Genomic DNA, 18663 nt, shown 5'->3' with positions numbered 1-18663 from the left:
TAATAAAGCCCTCTGTGCCCCCTCCATAGTAATAAAGCCCTCTATGCCCCCTCCATAGTAATAAAGACCTCTGTGCCCCCTCCATAGTAATAAAGACCTCTGTGCCCCCTCCATAGTAATAAAGCCCTCTGTGCCCCCTCCATAGTAATAAAGACCTCTGTGCCCCCTCCATAGTAATAAAGCCCTCTGTGCTCCCTCCATAGTAATAAAGCCCTCTGTGCCCCCTCCATAGTAATAAAGCCCTCTATGCCCCCTCCATAGTAATAAAGTCCTCTGTGCCCCCTCCATAGTAATAAAGTCCTCTGTGCCCCCTCCATAGTAATCAAGTTCTCTGTGCCCCCTCCATAGTAATAAAGTCCTCTGTGCCCCCTCCATAGTAATAAAGTCCTCAGTGCCCCCTCCATAGTAATAAAGCCCTCTGTGCCCCCTCCATAGTAATAAAGTCCTCAGTGCCCCCTCCATAGTAATAAAGTCCTCTGTGCCCCCTCCATAATAATAAAGTCCTCTGTGCCCCCTCCATAGTGATGAAGTCCTCTGTGCCCCCTCCATAGTAATAAAGTCCTCAGTGCCCCCTCCATAGTAATAAAGCCCCCTGTGCCCCCTCCATAGTAATAAAGTCCTCTGTGCCCCCTCCATTGTAATAAAGCCCTCTTTGCCCCCTCCATAGTAATAGTCCTTTGTGCCCCCTCCATTGTAATAAAGTCCTCTGTGCCCCCTCCATAGTAATAAAGCCCTCTGTGCCCCCTCTATAGTAATAAAGTCCTCTGTGCCTCCTCCATAGTAATAAAGTCCTCTGTTCCCCTCCATAGTAATAAAGCCCTCTGTGCCCCCTCCATAGTAATAAAGCCCTCTGTGCCCCCTCCATAGTAATAAAGCCCTCTGTGCTCCCTCCATAGTAATAAAGTCCTCTGTGCCCCCTCCATAGTAATAAAGTCCTCTGTGCCCCCTCCATAGTAATAAAGACCTCTGTGCCCCCTCCATAGGAATAAAGCCCTCTGTGCCCCCTCCATAGTAATAAAGTCCTCTGTGCCCCCTCCATAGTAATAAAGCCCTCTGTGCCCCCTCCATAGTAATAAAGTCCTCTGTGCCCCCTCCATAGTAATAAAGCCCTCTGTGCCCCCTCCATAGTAATAAAGTTCTCTGTGCCCCCTCCATAGTAATAAAGTCCTCTGTGCCCCCTCCATAGTAATAAAGCCCTCTGTGCCCCCTCCATAGTAATAAAGCCCTCTGTGCCCCCTCCATAGTAATAAAGTCCTCTGTGCCCCCTCCATAGTAATAAAGCCCTCTGTGCCCCCTCCATAGTATTAAAGTCCTCTGTGCCCCCTCCATTGTAGTAAAGTCCTCTGTGCCCCCTCCATAGTAATAAAGCCCTCTGTGCCCCCTCCATAGTAATAAAGTTCTCTGTGCCCCCTCCATAGTAATAAAGCCCTCTGTGCCCCCTCCATAGTAATAAAGCCATCTGTGCCCCCTCCATAGTGATAAAGTCCTCTGTGCCCCCTCCATAGTAATAAAGTCCTCTGTGCCCCCTCCATAGTAATAAAGGCCTCTGTGCCCCCTCCATAGTAATAAAGCCATCTGTGCCCCCTCCATAGTGATAAAGTCCTCTGTGCCCCCTCCATAGTAATAAAGTCCTCTGTGCCCCCTCCATAGTAATAAAGCCCTCTGTGCCCCCTCCATAGTGATAAAGTTCTCTGTGCCTCCTCCATAGTAATAAAGCCCTCTGTGCCCCCTCCATAGTAATAAAGTTCTCTGTGCCCCCTCCATAGTAATAAAGTCCTCTGTGCCCCTCCATAGTAATAAAGTCCTCTGTGCCCCCTCCATTGTAATAAAGTACTCTGTGCCCCCTCCATAGTAGTAAAGGTTTCTGTGCCCCCTCCATTGTAATAAAGCCCTCTGTGCCCCCTCCATAGTAATAAAGTCCTCTGTGCCCCCTCCATAGTAATAAACTCCTCTGTACCCCCTCCATAGTAATAAAGTCCTCTGTACCCCCTCCATAGTAATAAAGTCCTCTGTGCCCCCTCCATAGTAATAAAGCCATCTGTGCCCCCTCCATAGTAATAAAGCCCTCTGTGCTCCCTCCATAGTAATAAAGTCCTCTGTGCCCCCTCCATAGTAATAAAGTCCTCTGTGCCCCCTCCATAGTAATAAAGCCCTCTGTGCCCCCTCCATAGTAATAAAGTCCTCTGTGCCCCCTCCATTGTAATAAAGTCCTCTCTGCCCCCTCCATAGTAATAAAGCCCTCTGTGCCCCCTCCATAGTAATAAAGTCCTCTGTGCCCCCTCCATAGTAATAAAGCCCTCTGTGCCCCCTCCATAGTAATAAAGTCCTCTGTGCCCCCTCCATAGTAATAAAGCCCTCTGTGCCCCCTCCATAGTAATAAAGCCCTCTGTGCCCCCTCCATAGTAATAAAGTCCTCTGTGCCCCCTCCATAGTAATAAAGTCCTCTGTGCCCCCTCCTTAGTAATAAAGCCCTCTGTGCCCCCTCCATAGTAATAGTAATAAAGTCCTCTGTGCCCCCTCCATAGTAATAAAGTCCTCTGTTCCCCCTCCATAGTAATAAAGTCCTCTGTGACCCCTCCATAGTAATAAAGTCCTCTGTGCCCCCTCCATTGTAATAGTAATAAAGCCCTCTGTGCCCCCTCCATAGTAATAGTAATAAAGCCTTCTGTGCCCCCTCCATAGTAATAGTAATAAAGTCCTCTGTGCCCCCTCCATAGTAATAAAGTCCTCTGTGCCCCTTCCATAGTAATAAAGCCCTCTGTGCCCCCTCCATAGTAATAGTAATAAAGTCCTCTGTGCCCCCTCCATAGTAATAAAGTCCTCTGTGCCCCCTCCATAGTAATAAAGCCCTCTGTGCCCCCTCCATAGTGATGAAGTCCTCTGTGCCCCCTCCATTGTAATAAAGTCCTCTGTGCCTCCTCCATAGTAATAAAGCCCTCTGTGCCCCCTCCATAGTAATAAAGTCCTCTGTACCCCCTCCATAGTAATAAAGTCCTCTGTGCCCCCTCCATAGTAATAAAGTCCTCTGTGCCCCCTCCATAGTAATAAAGCCCTCTGTGCCCCCTCCATAGTGATGAAGTCCTCTGTGCCCCCTCCATTGTAATAAAGTCCTCTGTGCCCCCTGCATAGTAATAAAGTACTCTGTGCCCCCTCCATAGTAATAAAGTCCTCTGTGCCCCCTCCATAGTAATAAAGCCCTCTGTGCCCCCTCCATAGTAATAAAGTCCTCTGTACCCCCTCCATAGTAATAAAGTCCTCTGTGCCCCCTCCATAGTAATAAAGCCCTCTGTGCCCCCTCCATAGTAATAAAGTCCTCTGTGCCCCCTCCATAGTAATAAAGTCCTCTGTGCCCCCTCCATAGTAATAAAGTTCTCTGTGCCCCCTCCATAGTAATAAAGTCCTCTGTGCCCCCTCCATAGTAATAAAGCCCTCTGTGCCCCCTCCATAGTAATAAAGCCCTCTGTGCCCCCTCCATAGTAATAAAGTCCTCTGTGCCCCCTCCATAGTAATAAAGACCTCTGTGCCCCCTCCATAGTAATAAAGTCCTCTGTGCCCCCTCCATAGTAATAAAGTCCTCTGTTCCCCCTCCATAGTAATAAAGTCCTCTGTGCCCCCTCCATAGTAATAAAGTCCTCTGTGCCCCCTCCATAGTAATAAAGTCCTCTGTGCCCCCTCCATAGTAATAGTAATAAAGTCCTCTGTGCCCCCTCCATAGTAATAGTAATAAAGTCCTCTGTGCCCCCTCCATAGTAATAGTAATAAAGCCCTCTGTGCCCCCTCCATAGTAATAAAGTCCTCTGTGCCCCCTCCATAGTAATAAAGTCCTCTGTGCCCCCTCCATAGTAATAGTAATAAAGTCCTCTGTGCCCCCTCCATAGTAATAAAGCCCTCAGTGCCCCCTCCATAGTAATAGTAATAAAGCCCTCTGTGCCCCCTCCATAGTAATAGTAATAAAGTCCTCTGTGCCCCCTCCATAGTAATAGAGCCCTCTTTACCTCCTCTGTATTAAATATAATAAAACACAGTAACTACTCACCTTGTCCCGTTCCTGAAGCTCACAGTCCTCTTTCCTGCAGGCACAGGTCGCTCTGAAGCACTGCGTGGGCGGGACTTATGCAGATTTCCAGGCTGCAGGCTCCGCCCACACAGGCCGTCAGCGTGATCCGTGTCTGCAGGCTGAATGGTGGAGCGGAGAGAAGTCTTCCTTCTTCACCATTCTGTGCGCCGCCGGCCTGAAGGAGGGGAGGAGCGCGGGGAGCTGAGCGGTGAGTGACAGGACCCCGTTCCTGCGCTCCAGCAGTCAGCGCTTCTGTCTGTATTGATGGAATCGCTCATTGCTTCTGGCCCCCCCCTGAGAGCCGGCACCCAGGGCGGACAGTCCCCCACGCCTCCCCCCACCCCTTAGTACGCCACTGCAGGGGATGCAGGTTCCACATGTATGCTCAGCCCACTCTGGATTTCACCTCTTCTGGTGCCTAATGGCCTACAATAAATGCCGGGGAGCGGCCTCAGCTCTATACTCGACTTTGGGGCGGACAGGTTAGTCAGGAGCGCACGACCAGTGGAGACCGCCACCGCCCATGTGCTGACCAACCCCCATTTATGTCTTCTACGCTGAGCTTGGGCTGACTCTAGTATGATATGACGGTGGACGCTTCTGCTCTTTTCTGAGGTCTCTACCTTCGCTTTGTCAGGACAACAACTTTTTGGTGGAAAGTGACAGAAACCGGTTGATGCGAGAGGACAGGAAATATTCCCTCATCATCCACAGAACGGAGGCTGGAGATGGCGGGGTGTACACCTGTGTCGCCCACAACTCTGCCGGAGAAGTGTCCTGTAAGGCCGAGCTGGTTCTGCATCCAGGTAATCTGCTCCTCGGTCACTGCAGTGTTACATTGTATCTTCGGCCCTGCAGTGTTACATTGTATCTTCGGCCCTGCAGTGTTACATTGCGTCCCTGTCCCTGCAGTGTTACATTGTGTCCCCGTCCCTGCAGTGATACATTGTATCCCCGTCCCTGCAGTGATACATTGTGTCCCCGTCCCTGCAGTGTTACATTGTGTCCCTGTCCCTGCAGTGATACATTGTGTCCCCGTCCCCGCAGTGATACATTGTGTCCCCGTCCCTGCAGTGATTCATTGTGTCCCCGTCCCTGCAGTGATACATTGTACCCCATGTCCCTGCAGTGATACATTGTATCCCCATCCCTGCAGTGATACATTGTGTCCCCGTCCCTGCAGTGATACATTGTGTCCCCGTCCCTGCAGTGATACATTGTGTCCCCGTCTCTGCAGTGATACATTGTGTCCCCGTCTCTGCAGTGATACATTGTATCCCCGTCCCTGCAGTGATACATTGTGTCCCTGTCTCTGCAGTGATACATTGTGTCCCCATCTCTGCAGTGATACATTGTGTCCCCGTCCCTGCAGTGATACATTGTGTCCCTGTCTCTGCAGTGATACATTGTGTCCCCATCTCTGCAGTGATACATTGTACCCCGTTCTTGCAGTGATACATTGTGTCCCCGTCCCTGCAGTGATACATTGTGTCCCCGTCCCTGCAGTGATACATTGTGTCCCCGTCCCTGCAGTGATACATTGTGTCCCCGTCCCTGCAGTGATACATTGTGTCCCTGTCTCTGCAGTGATACATTGTATCCCCGTCCCTGCAGTGATACATTGTGTCCCCGTCCCTGCAGTGATACATTGTATCCCCGTTCATGCAGTGATACATTGTGTCCCCGTCTCTGCAGTGATACATTGTGTCCCCGTTCCTGCAGTGATACATTGTGTCCCCGTCCCCGCAGTGATACATTGTGTCCCCGTCTCTGCAGTGATACATTGTGTCCCCGTCCCTGCAGTGATACATTGTATCCCCGTCCCTGCAGTGATACATTGTGTCCCCGTCCCCGCAGTGATACATTGTGTCCCCGTCCCTGCAGTGATACATTGTATCCCCGTCCCTGCAGTGATACATTGTGTCCCCGTCCCTGCAGTGATACATTGTGTCCCCGTCCCTGCAGTGATACATTGTATCCCCGTCCCTGCAGTGATACATTGTGTCCCCGTCCCTGCAGTGATACATTGTATCCCCGTTCATGCAGTGATACATTGTGTCCCCGTCCCTGCAGTGATACATTGTGTCCCCGTCCCCGCAGTGATACATTGTATCCCCGTCCCTGCAGTGATACATTGTGTCCCCGTCCCTGCAGTGATACATTGTGTCCCCGTCCCTGCAGTGATACATTGTGTCCCTGTCTCTGCAGTGATACATTGTGTCCCCGTCTCTGCAGTGATACATTGTGTCCCCGTCCCTGCAGTGATACATTGTGTCCCCGTCCCTGCAGTGATACATTGTGTCCCCGTCCCTGCAGTGATACATTGTGTCCCCGTCCCCGCAGTGATACATTGTGTCCCCGTCCCCGCAGTGATACATTGTGTCCCCGTCCCCGCAGTGATACATTGTGTCCCCGTCCCCGCAGTGATACATTGTGTCCCCGTCCCCGCAGTGATACATTGTGTCCCCGTCCCCGCAGTGATACATTGTGTCCCCGTCCCCGCAGTGATACATTGTGTCCCCGACCCCGCAGTGATACATTGTCTCCCCGTCCCCGCAGTTATACATTGTGTCCCCGTCCCCGCAGTGATACATTGTGTCCCCGTCCCCGCAGTGATACATTGTGTCCCCGTTCCTGCAGTGATACGTTGTGTCCCCGTCCCCGCAGTGATACATTGTGTCCCCGTCCCTGCAGTGTTACATTGTGTCCCTGTCCCTGCAGTGATACATTGTGTCCCCGTCCCTGCAGTGATACATTGTGTCCCCGTCTCTGCAGTGATACATTGTGTCCCCGTCTCTGCAGTGATACATTGTATCCCCGTCCCTGCAGTGATACATTGTGTCCCCGTTCTTGCAGTGATACATTGTGTCCCCGTCCCCGCAGTGATACATTGTGTCCCCGTCCCCGCAGTGATACATTGTATCCCCGTCCCCGCAGTGATACATTGTGTCTCCGTCCCTGCAGTGATACATTGTGTCCCCGTCTCTGCAGTGATACATTGTGTCCCCGTCCCTGCAGTGATACATTGTGTCCCCGTCCCCGCAGTGATACATTGTGTCCCCGTCCCCGCAGTGATACATTGTGTCCCCGTCCCCGCAGTGATATATTCTACCCCCGTCCCTGCAGTGATATATTTTACCCCCGTCCCCGCAGTGATACATTGTGTCCCCGTCCCCGCAGTGATACATTGTGTCCCCGTCCCCGCAGTGATACATTGTGTCCCCGTCCCCGCAGTGATACATTGTATCCCCGTTCCTGCAGTGATACATTGTGTCCCCGTCCCCGCAGTGATACATTGTGTCCCCGTCCCCGCAGTGATACATTGTATCCCCGTTCCTGCAGTGATACATTGTGTCCCCGTCCCTGCAGTGATACATTGTGTCCCCGTCCCCGCAGTGATACATTGTATCCCCGTTCCTGCAGTGATACATTGTGTCCCCGTCCCTGCAGTGATACATTGTGTCCCCGTCCCCGCAGTGATACATTGTGTCCCCGTCCCCGCAGTGATACACTCTGTCGCAGTTAGTTTGTATTCTGCAGGCAGTCGCCCGATTGTCGCTCCGGGGGAGTCTCATCATCTCCCGCACTCTGTTGAGGGGGGAGGGGCGGTGACATTTCTATTGTGTGACAGGTGACAGCAGTTTTTCTTCTTTGCAGATGAGAAGGAACAGGAGACAAAGCCGCAACACAAGAGGAGGAAGCTCCAGTCTTTCTTTGAGGTTAAAGAAGAGATTGGGAGGTAGGCGGAATATTACTAATCCCAGCGGAGGCCACACGTGGTACCGTCACGCTGCCGCAGTATTCGCTCTCTCCTCCTGTATACACCTCTGTAGGGGGAGGTTCTGCTGTCCAGGACCCCACATAAGACCACCGAGCTGAGGCGGCTGATAACAGAGAATATAACCCATATCCTCCTAGTGCTGATGGTGTGGAACGTCCTACTGACCCTCCTCATCTGGTCCTACAGCTCTTATTCACTGACCCTCCTCACCTTGTCCTACAGCTCTTATTCACTGACCCTCCTCATCTGGTCCTACAGCTCTTATTCACTGACCCTCCTCACCTTGTCCTACAGCTCTTATTCACTGACCCTCCTCACCTGGTCCTATAGCTCTTATTCACTGTCCCTCCTCACCTTGTCCTACAGCTCTTATTCACTGACCCTTCACACCTTGTCCTACAGCTCTTATTCACTGACCCTCCTCACCTGGTCCTACAGCTCTTATTCACTGACCCTCCTCACCTTGTCCTACAGCTCTTATTCACTGACCCTTCACACCTTGTCCTACAGCTCTTATTCACTGACCCTCCTCACCTGGTCCTACAGCTCTTATTCACTGACCGTCCTCACCTGGTCCTACAGCTCTTATTCACTGACCCTCCTCACCTGGTCCTACAGCTCTTATTCACTGACCCTTCACACCTGGTCCTACAGCTCTTATTCACTGACCCTCCTCACCTTGTCCTACAGCTCTTATTCACTGACCCTCCTCACCTGGTCCTACAGCTCTTATTCACTGACCCTCCTCACCTGGTCCTACAGCTCTTATTCACTGACCCTCCTCACCTGGTCCCACAGCTCTTATTCACTGACCCTCCTCACCTGGTCCTATAGCTCTTATTCACTGACCCTCCTCACCTGGTCCTACAGCTCTTATTCACTGACCCTCCTCACCTGGTCCTATAGCTCTTATTCACTGACCCTCCTCACCTGGTCCCACAGCTCTTATTCACTGACCCTCCTCACCTGGTCCTATAGCTCTTATTCACTGACCCTCCTCACCTGGTCCTACAGCTCTTATTCACTGACCCTTCACACCTTGTCCTACAGCTCTTATTCACTGACCCTCCTCACCTGGTCCTACAGCTCTTATTCACTGACCCTCCTCACCTGGTCCTACAGCTCTTATTCACTGACCCTCCTCACCTGGTCCTACAGCTCTTATTCACTGACCCTCCTCACCTGGTCCTACAGCTCTTATTCACGAACCCTCCTCACCTGGTCCTACAGCTCTTATTCACTGACCCTCCTCACCTTGTCCTACAGCTCTTATTCACTGACCCTTCACACCTGGTCCTACAGCTCTTATTCACTGACCCTCCTCACCTGGTCCTACAGCTCTTATTCACTGACCCTCCTCACCTGGTCCCACAGCTCTTATTCACTGACCCTCCTCACCTGGTCCTATAGCTCTTATTTACTGACCCTCCTCACCTGGTCCTACAGCTCTTATTCACTGACCTTCCTCACCTGGTCCCACAGCTCTTATTCACTGACCCTTCACACCTTGTCCTACAGCTCTTATTCACTGACCCTCCTCACCTGGTCCTACAGCTCTTATTCACTGACCCTCCTCACCTGGTCCTACAGCTCTTATTCACTGACCCTCCTCACCTGGTCCTACAGCTCTTATTCACGAACCCTCCTCACCTTGTCCTACAGCTCTTATTCACTGACCCTCCTCACCTGGTCCTACAGCTCTTATTCACTGCCGCTCCTCACCTGGTCCTACAGCTCTTATTCACTGCCCCTCCTCACCTGGTCCTACAGCTCTTATTCACTGACCCTCCTCACCTTGTCCTACAGCTCTTATTCACTGACCCTCCTCCCCTTGTCCTACAGCTCTTATTCACTGACCCTCCTCACCTTGTCCTACAGCTCTTATTCACTGACCCTCCTCACCTTGTCCTACAGCTCTTATTCACTGACCCTTCACACCTTGTCCTACAGCTCTTATTCACTGACCCTCCTCACCTGGTCCTACAGCTCTTATTCACTGACCCTTCACACCTTGTCCCACAGCACTTATTCACTGACCCTCCTCACCTGGTCCTACAGCTCTTATTCACTGACCCTCCTCACCTGGTCCCACAGCTCTTATTCACTGACCCTTCACACCTTGTCCTACAGCTCTTATTCACTGACCCTCCTCACCTTGTCCTACAGCTCTTATTCACTGACCCTCCTCATCTGGTCCCACAGTTCTTATTCACTGACCCTCCTCACCTGGTCCTACAGCTCTTATTCACTGACCCTCCTCACCTGGTCCTACAGCTCTTATTCACTGACCCTTCACACCTTGTCCTACAGCTCTTATTCACTGACCCTCCTCACCTGGTCCTACAGCTTTTATTCACTGACCCTCCTCACCTTGTCCCACAGTTCTTATTCACTGACCCTCCTCACCTGGTCCTACAGCTCTTATTCACTGACCCTCCTCACCTTGTCCTACAGCTCTTATTCACTGACCCTCCTCACCTTGTCCTACAGCTCTTATTCACTGACCCTCCTCACCTGGTCCTATAGCTCTTATTCACTGACCCTTCACACCTTGTCCTACAGCTCTTATTCACTGACCCTTCACGCCTTGTCCTACAGCTCTTATTCACTGACCCTTCACACCTTGTCCTACAGCTCTTATTCACTGACCCTCCTCACCTGGTCCTACAGCTCTTATTCACTGACCCTCCTCACCTGGTCCTACAGCTTTTATTCACTGACCCTCCTCACCTTGTCCCTCAGTTCTTATTCACTGACCCTCCTCACCTGGTCCCACCGCTCTTATTCACTGACCCTCCTCACCTGGTCCTACAGCTCTTATTCACTGACCCTTCACACCTTGTCCTACAGCTCTTATTCACTGACCCTCCTCACCTTGTCCTACAGCTCTTATTCACTGACCCTTTACACCTTGTCCTTCAGCTCTTATTCACTGACCCTCCTCACCTGGTCCTACAGCTTTTATTCACTAACCCTCCTCCCCTGATTCTACAGCTCTTATTCACTGACCCTCCTCACCTTGTCCTACAGCTCTTATTCACTGACCCTTCTCACCTTGTCCTACAGCTTTTATTCACTGACCCTCCTCACCTTGTCCCACAGTTCTTATTCACTGATCCTTCACACCTTGTCCAACAGATGTTATTCACTGACCCTCCTCACCTTGTCCTACAGCTCTTATTCACTGACCCTTCTCACCTTGTCCTACAGCTCTTATTCACTGACCCTCCTCACCTTGTCCTACAGCTCTTATTCACTGACCCTCCTCACCTTGTCCTACAGCTCTTATTCACTGACCCTCCTCACCTTGTCCTACAGCTCTTATTCACTGACCCTCCTCATCTGGTCCCACAGCTCTTATTCACTGACCCTCCTCACCTGGTCCTACAGCTCTTATTCACTGACCCTCCTCACCTGGTCCTACAGCTATTATTCATTGACCCTTCACACCTTGTCCTACAGCTCTTATTCACTGACCCTCCTCACCTTGTCCCACAGTTCTTATTCACTGATCCTTCACACCTTGTCTAACAGATGTTATTCACTGACCCTCCTAACCTTAACCTCCTCAACTTTTCCCAGAACCATTCCTCACTGACGCTCCTTAACGAGTCCTAGGTCTCTAACTGATTGATCCTCCTCACCTTGGTCCTGGAGCTCTTTCTCACTGACCCATCTTCTTCTTATTGCAGGCTCTGTCTCACGATTTCCTCACCTCACGTCTGTAGCTTCTGTTTACTAACCTCGTCCTGAAGTTCCTTTTTACTGACCCTCCTTACATCAGTCCTGGAACTCTTGCATACTGATCCTCCTCACTGTCTTCTATCTTGTCTTCAGGGGATCCTTTGGTTTTGTGAAAAGGGTTGTGCACAAAGGAAACGGAGCCACATGTGCAGCCAAATTCATCCCGCTGAAGAGCAAAACCCGGCAGCAATCGTATCGCGAAAGGGATATCATATCGGAGGTGTCACATGATCGGGTTACCCTGCTGCTCGATTCCTTTGAAACCAAAAAGACATTAATTCTCATCCTGGAGATGTATCCTTTACTGGGGTGACAATGTGTCTGGCTGTAGGGATCCTAGATCTGGGTGTAGGGATCATAGATCTGGGTTTAGGGATCATAGATCCATGTCGGGAACTTGCATCTGGGTGTAAGGATCATAGATCAGGGTGTATTGATCTTTTATCTGAGTGTAGGAATCATAGATCTTGGTGTAGGGATCTGGGGGTAGAGATCATAGATCTGGGTTTAGGAGTCATAAATCTGTGAGTAGGGATCATAGATATGGGTGTAGGGATCCTGGATTTGAGTGTAGGGATCTTGTATCTGGATGTAGGGAATCATACTTTTGATTGTAGGGATCCTGGATCTGCTTGTAGAGATCATAGATCAGGGTGTAGGGATCATAAATCTGGGTGTAGGGATCATGGATCTGAGTGTAGGGATCATGGATCTGAGTCTAGGGATCACGGATCTGGGTGTAGAGATCAAAGATCTGGGTGTAGGGATCTCAGATCTGGGTGTAGGGATCTCAGATATGGGTGTAGGGGTTTCAGATATCGGTGTAGGGATCATAGATCTGGGTGTAGGGATCATGGATCTGAGTGTAGGGATCATGGATCTGAGTGTAGGGATCACGGATCTGGGTGTAGAGATCATAGATCTGGGTGTAGGGATCTCAGATATGGGTGTAGGGGTTTCAGATATCGGTGTAGGGATCATAGATCTGGGTGTAGGGATGATAGGTGTGGGTGTACGGATCATAGATTTGCTTGTAGGGATCATAGATCTGGGTGTAGGGATCATGGATCTGGGTGTAGGGCTCATAGATCTGGGTGTAGAGATTATTGATCTGGGTTTAGGAATCAGATCTGTGAGTAGGGATCATAGATATGAGTGTAGGGATCCTGGATTTCGGTGTAGGGATCTTGAATCTGGATTTAGGGATCACAAGTTTGATTGTAGGTATCCTGGATCTGGTTGTAGGGATCATAGATCAGGGTGTAGGGATCATAGATCTGGGTTTAGGAATCATAGGTCTGGGTGTAAGGATCTTAGATCTCGGTGTAAGGATCATAGATATAGGTATGGGGGATCATAAATCTGGGTGTAGGGATTTTGGATATGGGTGTAAGGATCAAAGAGGTGGGTTAAGGGTTAATAGATCTGAGTGTAGGGATCTTGAATCTGGATGTAGGTTTAGGGATGGTAGATCAGGGTGTATTGATCTTGGTTCTGGGTGTAGGGGTCATGGATCGAGGTGTAGGAATCATAAATCTTGGTGTAGGGATCTTGGTGTAAGGATCATAGGGTTTAGGAATCATAGATCTGTGAGTAGGGGTCATAGATATGGGAGTAGGGATCCTGGATTTGGGTGTAGGGATCTTGAATCTGGATGTAGGGATCATACGGTTGAGTTTAGGGATCCTGGATCTGCTTGTAGGGATCATAGAACAGGAGGTAAGGATCATAGATCTGAGTGTAGTGATCATAGATCCGAGTGTAGGGATCTTTTATCTTGGTGTAGCGATCTCAGATCTGGGTGTAGGGAACTTGAATCTGGGTGTAAGGATCATAGATCAGGGTGTATTGATCTTGGATCTGGGTTAAGGGATCATAGATCTGGGTGTAGGGATCCTGGATCTGGTTGTAGGAATCATAGATCTTGGTGTAGGGATCCTGGATCTGGGTGTAGAAATCATAGATCTGGGTGTAGAAATCATAGATCTTGGTGTAGGGATCCTGGATCTGGGTGTAGGAATCATAGATCTAGGTGTAAGGATCATAGATCTGGGGGTAGAGATCATAGATATTGGTTTAGGAATCATAGATCTGTAAGTAGGGGTCCCTACACTCAGATCTATGATCCCTACACTCAGATCAATGATCCCTACACCCAGATAAATGATCCCTACACCCTAATCTATGATCCCTACAAGCAGTTTTAGGATCCCTACAATCAAACGTATGATCTCTACATCCAGATTCAAGATCCCTAAACCCAAATCCAGGATCCCTACACCCATATCTATGATCCTTACTAACAGATCTATGATTCCTACACCCAGATCTATGATCCTTACACCCAGATGCAAGAACCCTACACATTGATAGGGGTCATAGATCTTGGTGTAGGGATCTCAGATCTGGTGGTAGGGATATGGGTGTTGGGATCTCTGATCTGGGTGTTGGGATCATAGATCTGGGTGTATGGATTTCAGATCTGGGTGCAGGGATCTCGGATCTGGGTGTTGGGATCTCTGATCTGAGTGTTGGGATCATAGATCTGGGTGTATGGATTTCAGATCTGGGTGCAGGGATCTCGGATCTGGGTGTTGGGATCTCTGATCTGGGTGTTGGGATCATAGATCTCTGTATGACTCCGCTTAGTCCTTATCGATGTCAGATGTTGCGGGGAGGAACTGCTGGATCGACTCTTCCGGAAACACATGATCACTGAGAAAGAGGTGGGAGAACGTTCTCTGCTTCCATCATCGGCCATATTATTTCTCACGGCACCACAATCTCAGCCACCCGGTCACCAACAGGAGCTACAAGCCTGTGCCACGTGCAATCACTCCTGGCCTCTCCTCCCTCTGTTAGCTACTCCTGGCAGTCATTCACCTTGTGACAACCTCTTCCCCCTTTCTTTGTAAGACCCCGTAGCCGCAGGCTGCCATCAGATGCTGGGAGTTCCAGCTTGACAATGGCAGGAGAGTCATATACTCCAGATCCCACCTCCAGCATAAGAGCTAGGCATGCTGGGTAATATGCAGCAGTGATGACATCATAACGGCGGGGAGACGATCACAGAAGGCATTGCAGTGTGCAGCTCGGTGCATTACAGCCTATAAAGGGGGGGTGAGGGGTGAATAAACTACGGGAGGGATTATATTCACCAAAGAGCAGCCTCCGGGAGCAGTCATAGAAGGGAGACTGCAGTATCACCCCCTCCTCCCCTCTCACAGCATGTTGACACTGGGAGACAGAAGCTGCATCTCCCTCCTACCCCCTCCCCCTTTAATAAGTATTGTATTATTAGACTAATGTTTGGGGAACTGAAGACGTGCATGAATATTTCAAGATATCCTGCATGAGCCAGGATGGGGGGTACAGGTTGCAGGCAGAGAGAGGGGCTATGGTCTGCAGAAAGAGAGAGAGGGGCTATGGTCTGCAGAAAGAGAGAGAGGCTATAGTCTGCAGGAAGAGAGAGAGAGGCTATAGTCTGCAGGAAGAGAGAGGGGCTATAGTCTGCAGAAAGAGAGAGAGAGGCTATGGTCTGCAGGAAGAGAGAGGGGCTATGGTCTGCAGAAAGAGAGAGAGGGGCTATGGTCTGCAGAAAGAGAGAGAGGCTATAGTCTGCAGGAAGAGAGAGAGAGGCTATAGTCTGCAGGAAGAGAGAGGGGCTATGGTCTGCAGAAAGAGAGAGAGGCTATAGTCTGCAGGAAGAGAGAGAGAGGCTATAGTCTGCAGGAAGAGAGAGGGGCTATGGTCTGCAGGAAGAGAGAGGGGCTATAGTCTGCAGGAAGAGAGATGGCTATGGTCTGCAGGAAGAGAGAGGGGCTATAGTCTGCAGGAAGAGAGAGGGGCTATGGTCTGCAGGAAGAGAGAGAGGCTATAGTCTGCAGGAAGAGAGAGAGAGGCTATAGTCTGCAGGAAGAGAGAGGGGCTATGGTCTGCAGGAAGAGAGAGGGGCTATAGTCTGCAGGAAGAGAGAGGGGCTATGGTCTGCAGAAAGAGAGAGAGGGGCTATGGTCTGCAGGAAGAGAGAGGGGCTATAGTCTGCAGGAAGAGAGAGGGGCTATGGTCTGCAGGAAGAGAGAGGGGCTATAGTCTGCAGGAAGAGAGAGGGGCTATGGTCTGCAGGAAGAGAGAGAGAGGCTATAGTCTGCAGGAAGAGAGAGGGGCTATGGTCTGCAGAAAGAGAGAGAGGGGCTATGGTCTGCAGGAAGAGAGAGAGGCTATGGTCTGTAGGCAAGGAGAGGGGCTATGGTCTGCAAGAAGAGAGAGGGGCTATGGTCTGCAAGAAGAGAGAGAGGGGCTATGGTCTGCAGGAAGAGAGAGGGGCTATGGTCTGCAGGAAGAGAGAGGGGCTATGGTCTGCAAGAAGAGAGAGAGGGGCTATGGTCTGCAGGAAGAGAGAGGGGCTATAGTCTGCAGGAAGAGAGAGAGAGACTATAGTCTGCAGGCAAGGAGAGGGGCTATGGTCTGCAAGAAGAGAGAGGGGCGATGGTCTGCAGGCAAGGAGAGGGGCTATGGTCTGCAGGCAATGAGAGGGGCTATAGTCTGCAGGCAAGGAGAGGGGCTATGGTCTGCAAGAAGAGAGAGGGGCTATGGTCTGCAAGAAGAGAGAGGGGCTATGGTCTGCAGGCAAGGAGAGGGGCTATGATCTGCAGGCAATGAGAGGGGCTATGGTCTGCAAGAAGAGAGAGGGGCTATGGTCTGCAAGAAGAGAGAGGGGTTATGGTCTGCAAGAAGAGAGAGGGGCTATGGTCTGCAAGAAGAGAGAGGGGCTATGGTCTGCAAGAAGAGAGAGGGGCTATAGTCTGCAGGAAGAGAGAGGGGCTATGGTCTGCAGGAAGAGAGAGAGAGGCTATAGTCTGCAGGAAGAGAGAGGGGCTATGGTCTGCAGGCAAGGAGAGGGGCTATGGTCTGCAAGAAGAGAGAGGGGCTATGGTCTGCAAGAAGAGAGAGGGGCTATGGTCTGCAGGCAAGGAGAGGGGCTATGGTCTGCAAGAAGAGAGAGGGGCTATGGTCTGCAAGAAGAGAGAGGGGCTATGGTCTGCAGGCAAGGAGAGGGGCTATGGTCTGCAAGAAGAGAGAGGGGCTATTGTCTGCAAGAAGAGAGAGGGGCTATGGTCTGCAAGAAGAGAGAGGGGCTATGGTCTGCAAGAAGAGAGAGGGGCTATTGTCTGCAGGCAAGGAGAGGGGCTATGGTCTGCAGGCAATGAGAGGGGCTATGGTCTGCAAGAAGAGAGAGGGGCTACGGTCTGCAAGAAGAGAGAGGGGCTATGGTCTGCAGGCAAGGAGAGGGGCTATGGTCTGCAAGAAGAGAGAGGGGCTATGGTCTGCAAGAAGAGAGAGGGGCTATGGTCTGCAAGAAGAGAGAGGGGCTATGGTCTGCAAGAAGAGAGAGGGGCTATAGTCTGCAGGAAGAGGGGCTATAGTCTGCAGGAAGAGAGAGAGAGACTATAGTCTGCAGGCAAGGAGAGGGGCTGTAGTCTGCAGGCAAGGAGAGGGGCTGTAGTCTGCAGGAAGAGAGAGAGAGAGGCTATGGTCTGAAGGCAAGGAGAGGGGCTGTAGTCTGCAGGCAGGAAGAGGGGCTATGGTCTGCAGGAATAGAGAGAGGCTATGGTCTGCAGGCAGGGAGAAGGCCTATGGTCTGCAGGCAGGGAGAAGGCCTATGGTCTGCAGGAATTGAGAGAGGCTATGGTCTGCAGGAATAGATAGAGGCTATGGTCTGCAGGAATAGAGAGAGGCTATGGTCTACAGGCAGGAAGAGGGGCTGTAGTCTGCAGGCAGGAAGAGGAGCTATAGTCTGCAGGAATAGAGAGAGGCTATGGTCTGCAGGCAGAGAGAGGGGCTGTAGTCTGCAGGCAGGAAGAGGAGCTATAGTCTGCAGGAAGAGAGAGGGGCTGTAGTCTGCAGGCAGGAAGAGGAGCTATAGTCTGCAGGAAGAGAGAGGGGCTGTAGTCTGCAGGCAGAGAGAGGGGCTGTAGTCTGCAGGCAGAGAGAGGGGCTGTAGTCTGCAGGAAGAGAGAGGGGCTGTAGTCTGCAGGAAGAGAGAGGGGCTGTAGTCTGCAGGCAGAGAGAGGGGCTGTAGTCTGCAGGCAGAGAGAGGGGCTGTAGTCTGCAGGAAGAGAGAGGGGCTGTAGTCTGCAGGAAGAGAGAGGGGCTGTAGTCTGCAGGAAGAGAGAGGGGCTGTAGTCTGCAGGCAGGAAGAGGAGCTATAGTCTGCAGGAAGAGAGAGGGTACAGTCTGCAGGCAGTGAGGGGCCTGCTGGTATATTATGTCTGAGAGGTCGTCACAGCTCCACCCCCTACTGATGACATCACTGGTATAACCGGGTGGGGGGTGACTTATGTCTCTTTACCTTCCTCTAGCTGCAGTGTTTCTTGTACATTACTATTATGTATTGATGATATGCTGGGTGCTCTGAGAGGTTGGGGTTCTGTGGGGGGACCCTGATTTGGTGTCTCTGATGCTGGAGCGCCCCCGTGCCCTGCGAGGCTGGGACAGGAAGCAGCAGATGTTCTTCTCCATAATTAATCTCCAGGATTATTAATTGTCGCTTTAGTGTAACGTCCTGGCGCTGCCAAACAGAATAAGACGAGAAGATGACAGATGGCGCCGGCCCCGGTACCGCTCCCTCTGCGGAATATGACAGAGCCGCGCGCGGCATGGGGACCGCCAGCCGCTCACAGCACATACTTAGAGTTTCCTTTATAATTTAGGCTTCATGCACACACTGCATGCATGGTCGGGCAGCAAACTGAACGTGTAATACTGAACAAAACCAGTCCAGTAGAGTCCTCCACAAATCATAGAGCTCCCTCTAGTGGTGGCTATATATATCTGTATGCAGTAATCTCCTGAGCTCCCTCTAGTGGTAGCTGTATATATTTGTATGTAGTAAACTCCTGAGCTCCCTCTAGTGGTGGCTGTATATATCTGTATGTAGTAATCTCCTGAGCTCCCTCTAGTGGTGGCTGTATATATCTGTATGTAGTAATCTCCTGACCTCCCCCTAGTGCTGGCTGTATATATCTGTATGTAGTAATCTCCTGAGCTCCCTCTAGTGGTGGCTGTATATATCTGTATG

At 50.9% G+C, this 18663-nt stretch overlaps 1 protein-coding gene across 25 annotated transcripts in view; it reads left to right on the top strand.

Moving 5' to 3' along the window:
* Nucleotides 1–18663, top strand: part of OBSCN (obscurin, cytoskeletal calmodulin and titin-interacting RhoGEF) — a 622289-nt gene that overhangs the window by 529006 nt on the left and 74620 nt on the right. For all 25 annotated transcript variants that reach the window (XM_040431714.1, XM_040431713.1, XM_040431717.1 and 22 more), the window contains 4 exons: nt 4695–4863; nt 7715–7796; nt 11676–11876; nt 14248–14308. In XM_040431714.1, coding sequence (XP_040287648.1) covers nt 4695–4863; nt 7715–7796; nt 11676–11876; nt 14248–14308 — 513 coding nt within the window. The remainder of the gene's footprint in view (nt 1–4694; nt 4864–7714; nt 7797–11675; nt 11877–14247; nt 14309–18663) is intronic.

This window comes from Bufo bufo, chromosome 5 (assembly GCF_905171765.1).
Source record: "Bufo bufo chromosome 5, aBufBuf1.1, whole genome shotgun sequence".
In the NCBI taxonomy this organism is placed as follows: domain Eukaryota; kingdom Metazoa; phylum Chordata; class Amphibia; order Anura; family Bufonidae; genus Bufo; species Bufo bufo.
The sequence above is the reverse complement of the archived record's forward strand: the minus strand, read 5'-3'. Positions and strand labels throughout refer to the sequence as shown.